At 42.1% G+C, this 13,286-nt stretch overlaps 1 protein-coding gene across 1 annotated transcript; it reads left to right on the forward strand.

Annotated features, from left to right (window-relative positions):
- The first annotated feature begins 2,055 nt into the window (after positions 1-2,055).
- LOC119783707 (zinc finger protein 665-like) lies at positions 2,056-12,589 on the forward strand. Its single transcript, XM_038285350.1, has 3 exons — positions 2,056-3,523; positions 6,984-7,121; positions 11,286-12,589. Exons 1-3 carry the CDS (start codon positions 2,149-2,151, stop codon positions 12,587-12,589), a joined length of 2,817 nt encoding a protein of 938 aa, XP_038141278.1. The 5' UTR covers positions 2,056-2,148.
- Positions 12,590-13,286: the final 697 nt, after the last annotated feature.

Genomic DNA, 13,286 nt, shown 5'->3' on the forward strand with positions numbered 1-13,286 from the left:
TTCTGCTGCTCGAGATGGAAAAATTGAAGTTTTGCTGCTGGACGCGCCGCATCAACCAATCAGAGAAGCTGATCTGGGAGCTGCCAGCGAGACAGACAGCGCTCTGATGACATATGATATTAACGCAAATGGAAAAGGCTGGATGGATGCGTGGCTGAGGCAGGTGTATGTGAGAAGACTAGGTGGTTTTTTCCACGCATCACCATCGCTGCGTGCCCATCTCACAGCCGATGTGAAAAAAAGGTGAATCAAATGAACGCTGTGCTCGCCGTTATCCCGGGGGGTCTGACAAAGGAACTTCCACCGCTCGACATCGGTGTGAAGCAGCCGTTCGAAGTAAGGCTGCGAGCGGCGTGGGAGCGATGGATGACCGACGGAGACCACAGTTTCAGGATAAGAAGGCAGCGCCGGGCAGATTACGCCACAGTTTGCGGATGGATTGTAGATGCTTGGACTAAAGTGTCTGCTGGCTCTGTTGTTCAAGCTTTCGCAAAAGCCGGCATTATTTCTGAGGAGCTGCGCTGCACGGAAAGTGACTGACAGCGAAGAAGGGGAAACTGGCATGTCTGATTTAGCGCAGCTGTTTTATTCAGAAACAGAGGATGATGACTTTGATGGGTTTGATTAATACTTTGTAATAAATACATGAATAAAGCACAATCATACTCAGTTTTGCTCCCGCTGTATTTTTCTCCCTGAAAACTTAATTCAACAGCATCCCCGGCGCGTCTCCTCCTCTTCACCGCGGTGGCTGGCAGGTGTTTTTTCATCTAAATAATCTAAATCTTGCAGCTATATTTGCTGTGATCAGTGGGAATAAAGTAGTTTTAATATGTTTTTAAGTGAGAAAGTCCACCTGAAAACTTAATAATTGCAGTCAGTTCATCCAGATTATCTATTTCTGTCGGAGGCGCTCAGACCCCCACATACCAGCGGTGCGCCGACAGGAGAAATCCTTTCGTTCACCGCGGCTGCTTGCAGGTGTTTTTCATCTAAATAATCTAAATCTTGCAGCTATATTTGCTGTGATCAGTGGGAATAAAGTAGTTTTAATATGTTTTTAAGTGAGAAAGTCCACCTGAAAACTTAATAATTGCAGTCAGTTCATCCAGATTATCTATTTCTGTCGGAGGCGCTCAGACCCCCACATACCAGCGGTGCGCCGACAGCAGAAATCTCTTCATCAGCAGCCTGTAGGCTGGGCAGCCTGGGCTGGCAGGTGTTTTTCATCTAAATAATTTTAGCTGCAGGCACCAGGATACCGGCAATAAAAGCGAACATATTCCGTCAGCAGGTTTCAGGATTTTAAGTTAATTTAGGAGTGATCACAGCGCTGTGTCATCTGCGATGTCTCTGTCTCACGGCCAGCTGCCAGGTTTGATTAATACTTTGTAATAAATACATGAATAAAGCACAGTCATACCCAGTTTTGCCCCCGCTGTATTTTTAAATACGCAGTAGAGGTATTTAAAGGTAGTAGAGGACTTGTACCTGTATATAAAAAACGCGCCCTATAGTCCGGTGCGCCTTATGTGTGTGTTAAATACAGAAATGGGACACATAACTGAGAGTGCGCCTTTTAGTCCGTGCGCCTTATGGTCGTGAAAATACGGTAATGACATTTTTGATATTATGTATGGTTTGGCTGTGCAGCTTTTAAGATGAGTTTCTTTCTGCCATTTTAGTGCCAAATAATTCTACCCTACAAAAATCTTCAGATGATTCAATTGTTTTCTGCAGTTTGAAGTTTCTGATGACTTCCTATCACATTTTCATATGTTCTGCAGTTAATTTCAGCTTTATTCATTCAGCAAAAGCATTCCCACTTGCTGTTTCTCCGAAACAGCTTTTTCTAGTTATTCTGTGTTTTTTTTCGTAGATGCATATTTATTTAGAAACATGTGAATTTAAGATAAAGGATTAAATAACGGATATAAAGGAATTTTGTCATTGCTGGTGTGAGATTTATTTTATGATTTATTTATTTTTTATCCGATGCTGCTTTGAACGTGTTATCACTTAAATAGCTTGCTTTAATCGTCTCTAACGTATGACAATGTGTGTTTGTTTTTAATTTCAGAAGGTCAGCACGTGTCGAGGAAGGAAGACGATGTTTCTTGGAGTCTTAATGTACGCCAGCAGGAAACGATGCCTTTCTACATCAAAGAAGAGGAGGAGGAACTCTGGATCAGTCAGGAAGGAGATGATCTGCCCGGAGAAGATGGAACTGAATGCTCCAAATTCCCAATCAATGTTGTAGTTAAGAGTGAAGATGAAGAGGAGCCTGAGCCTCCACAGCTTAAGCACAGTCAAACTAGCACTAGAGAAGCAGAACTTCCAACCAGCAGTTCGTTTAAATGGATAAAAACAGAAACCGATGGAGAGGACTGGGGGCGACTGGAACTTCTCTGTGAGTCGGATCCAAGTCATTTCCAAATGGGTAAACATGGAAGGGATGCGGACTCTTCTGAAGCCGGCGAAGATTATGGCAATTATGGCTGTAAGAATTGGCCGGGAACTTTTGCAGTTACTGATAATCTATTGAAGGGAAGCCAGCTAGCCGAGTCGGCCATAAACGGTGGTGCAGGAAGTAACGCTGCCAAAAGGGTCTACAGCTGCTCTGAGTGTGGAAAACAGTTTCTAGATGAACCGTCTCTGAAGAGACACATGAGACGCAACACTGAAAAAAGTTCCTCCAACTGTTCAGTTATTCAGAAGTGCTCTGAAGTGAAGAAGAATACAAATTCACAGACCAAAGTCCACACCGGCAAGAAAAACTTCAGCTGCGAAATATGTGGCAAAACCTTCAGAGATCATTTCAGCCTCACGTCTCATATCAGAGTTCACACAGGAGAGCAACCCTTTGGTTGTGAAGTATGCGGTAAAAGGTTTAAGCACCAGCATGACGTGAAGAAACACATGAGAGTCCACACAGGAGAGATGCCGTTTTGCTGTGAGGTTTGCGGTAAAAGATTCAAGCATCAGCACAATCTGAAGACGCACATGAGAATCCACACGGGGGAGAAACCTTATGTGTGTGATATTTGTGGGAAAAGATCAAGGTTTCAGCATAACCTGAAGACGCATATGATAATCCACACAGGAGAGCGGCTGTTTGACTGTGATCTGTGTGGTAAAAAGTTCACTTGTAAGAAAAGTCTGAAGGCACATGAATCCGTACACACCGGAGAAAAACCGCACAGCTGCGAGATCTGTGGCAAAAGCTACAAACGAAAAACACACCTCCGTACTCATATGACTTCCCACACGGAGGAAAGGCCTTTCGGCTGCGAGGTTTGCGGTAAACGATTTAACCGTAAAACATACCTGGAGACGCACATGACGGTGCACACTGGGGAGAAGCCTTACAGCTGTGACTTCTGTGGTAAAAGGTTTACCAGGAAAACCCATCTGGATTCACACATTATAGTGCACACAGGAGAGAAACCATTCGGCTGCGCAGTCTGTGGCCAGGAATTCACCCAGCAAGGAAGTTTAGACCGGCATATGACATTACACTTAGGATAAGGAGTGTTTGTGTTAATGAAAAGTATTTAGTAAGCTATCTAACTGTATCTGCAAGCAGATACAGCTAGGATCTTTTTTTTTTCTTTTTTTGTTAAATCCGACTCTCCAGAACACTATTACTTTGCAGTGTTATTATGTATTCTGAGCTGGAAATGTGTCCAAACACATTTAATCTGAAAGCTATCTAACAGACTTTCTAGAAGTGAAGTATTAGGTTGATTAATTTGAATATTGTGTTTAGTATGTGTAGTAGTACGGAAGGGTTTCTATGTTGTGTATTAATGAGCAGTACATTTCTGCAGAACTTCAAACACCCATATAAGTAGGTTCGTATGAACTAGTTCCTCTAATACTAATATTTTGGACAATTTGAGTTTATATACATATTTGTTCTGTATATATCTTGGGAGACTTTGATTTCCAGCAGCCATCAAGAGTTTGGAGAGGTTTTCTCTTGAGATTGAAATCTTTGATCTGCTGACTAATTGCCGCTCTGGATTATGGAAGGAACTTGTACTTAATGACAATAAAATATTGTCAAAAACACTAAATCTAACCGTCTGCTCTGTTACTTTTTCAGTGGTGCAAGGAGGCGGTCTCTATGCAAACAGCACAATGTTACCTTGTTTTAACAATTCCCCCTTATTAAAAAAATCAAACATACTACATACACGAGGGCTGGAAAATAGTTCAGAATGTATCACAAAAGATTTTCATTCAGCAGCTTGCGTAGTAAGTCGGAATTCTTCCAATAGTTCACTCTTGGAATAAATATTGAATGTTTTAAAAAAGGCATGTATACTGCTTTCCAAGCGCTTTTATTTATTGTCAAATCTGAGTCGATTCAGTTTATTTATATAGCGCCAATTCACAACACGTCATCTCAAGGTACTTTACAGTTCAATCGATCTAGCTTAATGTTGGAAACTGAGTTTTAAAGTAGTAGGGCAATTGTATTTAAATATCAAATCATTCTGGTTTAAACATGTATATAAATGTATTCTTTATCAGACCAAATTGTCCCAAGAGTTAGAAAATTTCTGTTTAAAAAAAATCCTGTCTTAAAATCTTTTTTTCCATTGTCTTCTGCAGGCCAGTTAGTTCTACGTCAGCCTGAACACCTAAATTCGGCCAATCATATATCAACGGTCATCTGTCAATCAAATGTTTTCGGTCATAGCATCTTGATTCATGTGTCGCAGCTAATATACGCAACGGTTGAAATCAGAATCCTTTCCTTTCTCATTGAGTTGCGTCCCAGTGTTCACGGGGATGGACGTCTGTGTCTTCGGCAGGCGTAGAGCTAACAGAACTGGCAGCGTTGCGAGGCAAGGGCTCAAACATGTACGGCTGGAAGCCTTCTACACCAAACCAAGCTTCTGCCGCCCTGGCGTCCTCTTCCACAACATCTTCGTCCCCGCTTTCCTCTAAATAAAAAATGGATGACGGAGGAGACTCATCCACGACCTCCGACACTAAACTCTCCTCCTCTTGCATGTTTCCTCTGTCCATAGCGTTCCTTGACAGCGTCGTTTCTAAGTCACCAATTTAGTGCTACTTGGTCCCAATGGAATTTCCCATTGGGAACCTGCTAGCACTAAGTTGCTAACTGGTTAGCAAGATGCTTCCGACAAACCGGCTACAACCAAACTTGCTTGCGAACCTTTCACCACACAATCCCACCCCCTTGATAAACGACCAATCACATTCACTTTATTCACTCGTGTAAAGTCGAGCACCACTCAGGAGAATTCGGAAATGTAGCGTTGCACCGAAATGCAACGGTGCTGTGATTTAGTTTTATCAACTCTAAGTAGGTCTACTCAGAGTTGAGCAAATGTGCAACATGTATAAAAAGCCATTATCTGTGGAGCCCCGGTTCGACGAGTCACCATGACAACCGGAAGCACCTGTTTGTTGTCCAATCCCAAACCGGCCCCTAAACACTAATCCTGAGCACTAACCCTCCATTTGCATGTTCCCGTGGAGGGTCCACCACATTAAGGGCCGTCCCAAACTACGTAGTGGGTAGGGCGAGTGGACCGTTCAGCCCTTAGTGCACTATTTAAATGGTGCACTATTTAGACCCTCTATAACAGACCTTTGCATTGGAGAGACACAGGAGGGCCGACTCCTCAGGACAGGACTCAGCCGTTCACCTACACCTGCAGGCTAAAGGACGCTCTTTGATGACAACGTCCATATTCTTGCGAAGGAAGAAAAAAACAAAATTTGTACTTAAACAAGACTAGCTCTACTTCAATGCATTTTAAATGAACCAAAATTAATCCAAAAACCTATTTTATTAAAGTATTATGAAAAATGGCTTCTCAACTGCTAATTAACTTTAACATCAGACTTTATTTACAACCAACAACATTGATCCTCATGCCAGCAGAGATCTTTGAGGAATGGGGAACCAATATTTAACACAAACAATTAAGAGATTCCTTAGAATCAAGTTTGTTGCCAGGTAGGTTTGCATTTACAAGAAATTTGACTTGGTGTATTTCTGTAAGCCTGAAAAGCTCCCAAACTTTACTAGTAAGGTTTACCTGTCATGGGGATTGTTATGTTGACTATGAAAATCTCCCAACAGTTTATCACATAAGGAGCCACCCCTTAAAAGACCTATTTGATTCTACTTAATGCAATCAATTACTCCTCTTTTCTAGAAAGCAGAGCTAATTCATAGTATCAGAATTAATTTAATTAATGTGATTTATTTTTTAATAACAAACAAAAAAAAAAAAACAAAAGAACATCAACATTCTCCTATACACACATACATATATGCACAGATATATGTAATATATTTTTAACCATAAAAGGAGTAGAGTGAAGCAGAGTTTATATGTTGCACGTCTAGTTTAATGCTAATGCAGCTTCACATTTCTCTTTCACAAGCAAATCAAACTTATCGAGACATTTCTACATAAAGATAGTTTCTTACTTATTAGTTACAGTTACAGGTAAAAAAAAAAAAAACATGAATATCACTGTTTGTAAAAAAAAAAAAAAATGTTTCAAAATGAAAAGACCGTTAATTTTAGTGATGTATTTAATTTGGAAAACAAAATCTCCCATCACTGCTGGCCTGGTTACCACACTGTGCTCGCCTATGGAGTCTGCCACTCATAATATGGCGGAAGCGCTGACGCGTGCTTTCTACCAATCAAAGAACCGAAGAATTCATTACTATGGTGATAGGAAAAAAGAGGTGTCTAGACGGATGCCTGATCAAAAACATAAACCATCTAAGTCATTATTTAGAGATGAAAACATTAAATGAGATCCCGTCTGCAGGTGCTGGAGTCGTTTTTCTACAGAATGACTTCGCGAGATTCATTCTGCCCAAAATGTGAGCCGTTATTTTTATCTAGATTAAGCCAGTGCTGTTTTTTTTCCTTTTTTGGGGGGGGGGGGGAGGCCTAAATCTCCGAGCTTTTTGTAAGGAAAAAATCAAGACAGCATGAAGGAAGTGGATTATGTTAATAAAAACAGCAGTGAAAGTCTGCCTTTAGAGGACAACGTGCGGATGAAACAGCTCGGAGGTCGTGATTCGCAGGATGTTGGTAGAAATCAGTCCGCAGGTGAGAGCAGCTAGTTTTTATCAGCAGCTGTTAGCTTTCTGAGCCTGCTGGGATTTAAGGACACTTTATGCTGCTGCATCTCAAACAGACATATTTCATTTTAAATAAAGCTGATCTCAGCTCTCATTTCACTTTATCTGCTTTATATCCGACATGTTCGGGATGAATTGAACTGGTTTTAGCCGCTGTTAGCTTGCTGTAGCTCTGAGCTTTAATCTGTTTTTTTGTTGGAGTTTATCCCATATTCCACACTTTCATCTAGTCTCACTAATCCACTGTTATTCATCATTATTCTAGATTATAGATCCAATATTTATCCATTAATTAGGATCGTGTATGTAGTTCAGAATAAAAAGTAGTTTAACATTTGGAATAGAATAGAAAATAATTAGATTAGTTTAAAGATAAACTTCTTAGTAGAATAAAAGGTTTGGTGGATATTCAGCCCAAAGGTTTCCGGTCAAATTAAAAGATTTCCAACATTAAAAAGAATAACAGATAATATTCTGTCTAAATTAGAATAGAATAGAAACTGCCTTTATTGTCCCACAATGGGAGAATCAGAAATCAGTTTTTTCTCCTCAAAATAAACGTGGATAAAATTCTTCACTGAGATGAGAGTTATTCTAATTTTTTTTATTCTTACTTGAAATGATAAAGTATTGATCTGATTCAACCAAACATGGTTATTTAATTAGTCAGCCTCAAACCTTAAAGGAATAGTACACCCAAAACATGATTAGCCTTCATTTTCTACTCACCCCCATGCTGAACAACACTCTGGAGTACTTTTTTGATATCTCAAATGCATCTGGAGATCTGGGAGGCTTCTTGCTGTCTGCTGACATTCAAATAATGGAGGTCTATGGCGCCCGAGGCAGAAAGGTCCATAAAAGTCCACAAAAAACGTGTCAATATTCCTCCATACTGCTCGTCCAATGTATTCCAAGTGTCCTGAGTGGGTAGCGTCCAAATTTACTCGAAACGAAGTCATTTAGAATGTTTTTAGAGCATAAACAGTAGTGTATAGGATTTCCTAAAAGCGCGTTCACGACGCTACAGAAGCCGGCAGACCAAACCAGCGCATTCAGCTCGGCAAAGAACTCATGCTCTTCCTCAACACTGAAGTCCTCAGACATTTTTCTTTCGTTGTTTCTTTCTTTGCACAGGTAAACAGCACATTTCTTCTTCTACGCTTGCATTATCGGCAGAGCAGACGCTGAATGCGCACTTTCATCTGGTTTGGTCTGCCGGCTTCCGTAGGCTCGTGAACGCGCATGTGCGCGCTTTCAGGAAATCCTATACACTACTACTGTTTATGCTCTAAAAACATTCTAAATGACTTCGTTTCGAGTAAATTCTGGACGCTACCCACTCAGGACACTTGGAATACATTGGACGAGCAGTATGGAGGAATATTGACACGTTTTTTGTGGACTTTTATGGACCTTTCTGCCTCGGGCGCCGTAGACCTCCATTATTTGAATGTCAGCAGACAGCAAGAAGCCTCCCAGATCTCCAGATGCATTTGAGATATCAAAAAAGTACTCCAGAGTGTTGTTCAGCATGGGGGTGAGTAGAAAATGAAGGCTAATCATGTTTTGGGTGTACTATTCCTTTAAGAAATGGGAATAAAATATTATTAATTCTTAATAGCCGGAATCAGTTTAATCAGTGTTTCAGGCAGAGATGCTGAATAAAAAGCTGCTTAAAGTCAACAATTCAATCACAATCTGTTAACCTGCTGATTAAAAAATTTGCTAATTTTACCGTGAATGTTATTTTTTTTAAAGGAAAAGTCCAGCCAGCAAGGAATAATCAAGGATTCATTATTTATACCTAAAACAAATACGTTTATGGTGATTAAATGAATTTAGCGTTAATCAGTACAAAAAATAAAAATTATTTTCATCACGATCACTGAGTCTGGGAGCGGCCATTTTTGCCCAAATATAGTAGCACCTTTTCCAGCTGGATCTCCGCTCTTTTTGGCCCTCATGTCCCTCCATTGTCTGACAAACTTGCCCCCACTTCCTCACCGCCTCGGCCGTATCTAGACCCACAGCTAGTTCCTGATTTTCCCCTCTTGCATTGTGGCGTGGAATAACATAGCGCAGACCACGCTTCAATATTGGGCAGAAATCAAAAATATCTGCGACACGCTCATTGCGACACACTGCTGAGGGAGGATAACCAGGCCTTTCGTTTTTGGACATTTCGGCTCCCAAGAAATAAACCTGCTGTGATAAACTTATTTTTTGATGCTGTTTGCTTTAAAATTGTTATATTGTTTTAAAGGTACACTATGCAACCGGTGTTGATTTTCCAGCGAGGCTCCCCCCAGAGGGCGAAAGTAAAAGTGCACTGTCGTAAATATGCACAGCTGTTCTCCTGGTTTCTCCGTCAAGCCAGGCGCGGTTGTTTTGAGCTTAGCAGACAGGCGAACGCAACGAATGACTAATGCTGCGTTCACACCGGGCGCAGCTGGCGCGACAGAAGCAGCGAGTTTACATGCAAAGTCAATGGTTGACGCGCGTCAAGTCGCAGCAAAAGGTCCCGCGGCTCGTTTTAGCATCTGACGCGCGTGACGCGCCGCAAACGCGCTGCTGCTCGAGGTGGAAAAATTTAATTTCTGCTGCTCGACGCGCCGCAACAACCAATCAGAGAAGCTGATCTGGGAGCTGGCAGGGAGAGAGACACAGCGCTGATGATCAGAGCGCTATGATCACTCCTCTGAAACAGTTTATTGACGCCTAAATTAACTGAAAATGCAGAAATCTGCCGGCAGAATATGTTCGCTTTTATTATCCTGCTGCCTGCAGTTTGGATTATTTAGATGAAAAACACCTACCAGCCGCCGTGGTGAACCGCAAGGAGGCGACCCGGCCAGAGGCTGCTGATGAAGGGATCCATACTGTCGGCGCACCGCTGGTATGTGGGGGTCTGAGCGGCTCCGACAGAAAAAATATTGAAGGCAGGATGATAATCTGAATGAACTGACGGCACTGATTACGTTTTCAGGTGTATTTTCTCACTTAAAAACATATTAAAACTACTTTATTCCCACTGATCACAGCAAATATAGCTGCAAGGCAGAGAAAGGATAGAGTAGCTCCGCCCAACGCGCGTCAGACACACTTTTGCACCGCGCAGCCAGAGCAGCAAAGCTGCTTCAGCCGCGCGTCAGAACTAAACTGGTACAAGCAGCAAAAATGAAGCAGCAGACACGATTTTGCTGCGTGAACGTAGCATAACTTCACAAAGATCGCCACTGTGCTAGCAACGAGAATGCTTTTAACTGGGGGCGTGTAGCAGTTCTCGCCGTAAAGCAAGACCGACTCTCGTGAGACTTCTGAGCCTGTGGGTGCGGGTCGGTGCTCCTGCAATTCCAAGTACGGTATTTCCCCCACAGACCACCAGGGCGGCCGAGAAAACCTTTGTTCCACCTGAAATGACTCATTTAGTCATCCATAACGTTATGGAACACATTAATTAACTGAAAAATGTTGCATAGTGTGCCTTTAAGTCTTATTGTGAAGTTTTAGTTTTATTTGTCTTATAGTAGTTTACTATGTAGAGCTCTTTGTTCTGGCGTTTTATACATATATTACGTAATTAATTGCACAGTTAAATTCTCATGCATCTTATCACTAAAGACTGGATGACAGGATGTTTTAGTGCCGTGCATCGGCCTCCACTCAACCCTTCCTTCTCCTCTCCTCAGCGTAGCGAGGAGTTAACTGATGATCAATCTGCGTTTCTTACTCCACTTTTATTTTCATCAGCTAACTTTATTATTTTTTTCCATCAGCTGACTTCATTTGTTTTAATTTTTTCAGTTTATTTCTTGATTTATTCAACTTTTTAGTATTATTTTATTATTTATTATTTACTTTATTTTTGTATTTTTTTATCAGCTGAATAAAAAAAAAATCAGCTTACTTTATTTTTAAGATTTATTTTGTTTAGTTTTTCATTGGCTGACCTTAACAATTACCTCCTAAAGGATGAGTCATCTGTGAGGCAAAAATAAAATCCTGTTAGTCCTGAAATCTGAGTGTTTTAGAAATAAACGTACCTTCCTTGCTCTCGGCTCAAAGCATAAAAGGTGAAATAAGATGCAGAAGCTTCAGTTTCCTAATGTTTTGTTTTGTTTTCCTTTAGATGTTTCCCCTCCTTCAGTGAATAAAGAAGAGCTTCCCTGGAGCCCCAGTTTGGATGAGCAGGAGTCCGAGTCCTCCTTCCTAAAGGAAGAAGTTGATCAAAGTTGGACAAGTCAGGAAGAAGCGCAGACGGATAGAGAAGATGAGACTGAATACATCAACTTCCCGCTCAATGTTATTGTGAAGAGTGAGTATGATGATGAAGAGGAGCCCGAATCCTCACAGCTTCATCCCAGTAAAACTGATGATTCCACAGAGACAGAGCGTCCGACCACCAGCACCGTTAAATGGATCAAAACAGAAACTGATGGGGACTGCGCACAGCTGGAACTAGTCTGGAAGCCCGGTCCGAAACATTTCAAAAAGCGTTCAGACAGAAAGGCTGCGGACTCCTCTGAGACAGATATTAGTGAAGACGATGGTTACGATTATTGGCAGCAACCTTTGACTGAGAAGGAAAGTGGATGGAAAGCAAGCGGTTCAGTTAATCCCAATTGTTCTGAAGCCATGGCGCCTCCAGGTCCAAAGGCCAAAGGTCACGTAGGAAAGAGAAACTTCAGCTGCGATGAATGTGGTAAAAAATTCCGAGATCAGTTTAGTCTGAAATCCCACATCAGAGTGCACACAGGAGAGCAGCCATTTGTCTGTGACGTTTGTGGGAAAAGATTTAAGCACCAGCATGACGTGAAGAAACACATGAAGGTCCATTCAGAGGAGCAGCCGTTCGTCTGTGAAGTTTGTGGTAAAAGATTCAAGCATCAGCACAATCTGAAGACGCACATGAGAATCCACACAGGGGAGAAACCTTATATCTGTAACATCTGTGGAAAAGCAGCACGGCACCAGAACAACCTGAGAACACACATGATCGTCCACGGAGGAGAACAGCCATTCAGCTGCGATATCTGTGGTAAAAAGTTCAACCGGCAGACCAACCTGAAGGCGCACAAGGCCGTTCACACCGGAGAGAAACCGCACAGCTGTGAGATCTGCGGGAAAAGCTACAAACGTAGAACGCACCTTAGGGGTCACATGACCACCCACAGCGAGGAAAGGCCTTTTGGCTGCGAAGTCTGCGGGAAAAGGTTCAACCGTAAAACGTATCTCCACACGCACATGGTGGTCCACACCGGCGAGAAGCCTTACAGCTGCGACTTCTGCGGTAAAAACTTCTCCAGGAAAACTCACCTGGATTCACACATCGCTGTTCATATGGGAGGGCAGCCGTTTGGTTGTCCCGTCTGTGGGGAAGAATTCCCCAAACAGGAAAGCTTAGACCGACACATGCCGCTACACTTCATATAGGTCCGCATGTTGAAATGACTACATGCATGGATTCCCAACGCTCTTCATTCCACTCTGGTGAATTATAAACAAAACAAAGATTATCTTAAAAACAATAAACCAGAGAGATGTTCCACCTGAGGAGCTGGAAGCCTCTTGGAAACTAAGTAGCTGAAGGTGAATCCTCTTTCAGCAGCTGACTTTACCTTGAGTTTGTTCTGGAAATGAACAAATATAGATGATTGTTGAGAGGATTTTACTAAGATATTAACTTTCCAACGGTACTGTTTTGGAGTTGGGATCTTATAGATTACCTGGTGCCAAAGGAGGCTTTAAGAGCAGACAGGAAGTGACTTCACAACAGCTTTGAGCCAAGCTAGCTGCAGGATGAGTTTCTTCTTTACCTTGTTAGCCGAGTAGCTTTGGGTGGATTCTGAAGTGTTTTCTTCCAGTCAGATGGACTTTATATCCGAGGCTCAATGGAGAAAGCGTTCCTGAAGAAGTCCAGCCTTAAGGATCCCACAAACCTGGACGGACGGCATACGAATGTGGATTCGGCACAAACTTCTCAGCCAAATGCCTTTATTTTCCACACTGCTGGGGCGTAATCGGATAAGATTACTTTCTAGATTTAGAACAAACAAAAGAAAGGAAGTCTAGATTGTTGCCGTTTCCTCTCCCGCACCTGCATGGCGGAGTGAGCGGCTCAGAAACGTTG

This window comes from Cyprinodon tularosa, unplaced genomic scaffold (assembly GCF_016077235.1).
Source record: "Cyprinodon tularosa strain WSP-4 unplaced genomic scaffold, ASM1607723v1 ctg1052, whole genome shotgun sequence".
Lineage (NCBI taxonomy): Eukaryota > Metazoa > Chordata > Actinopteri > Cyprinodontiformes > Cyprinodontidae > Cyprinodon > Cyprinodon tularosa.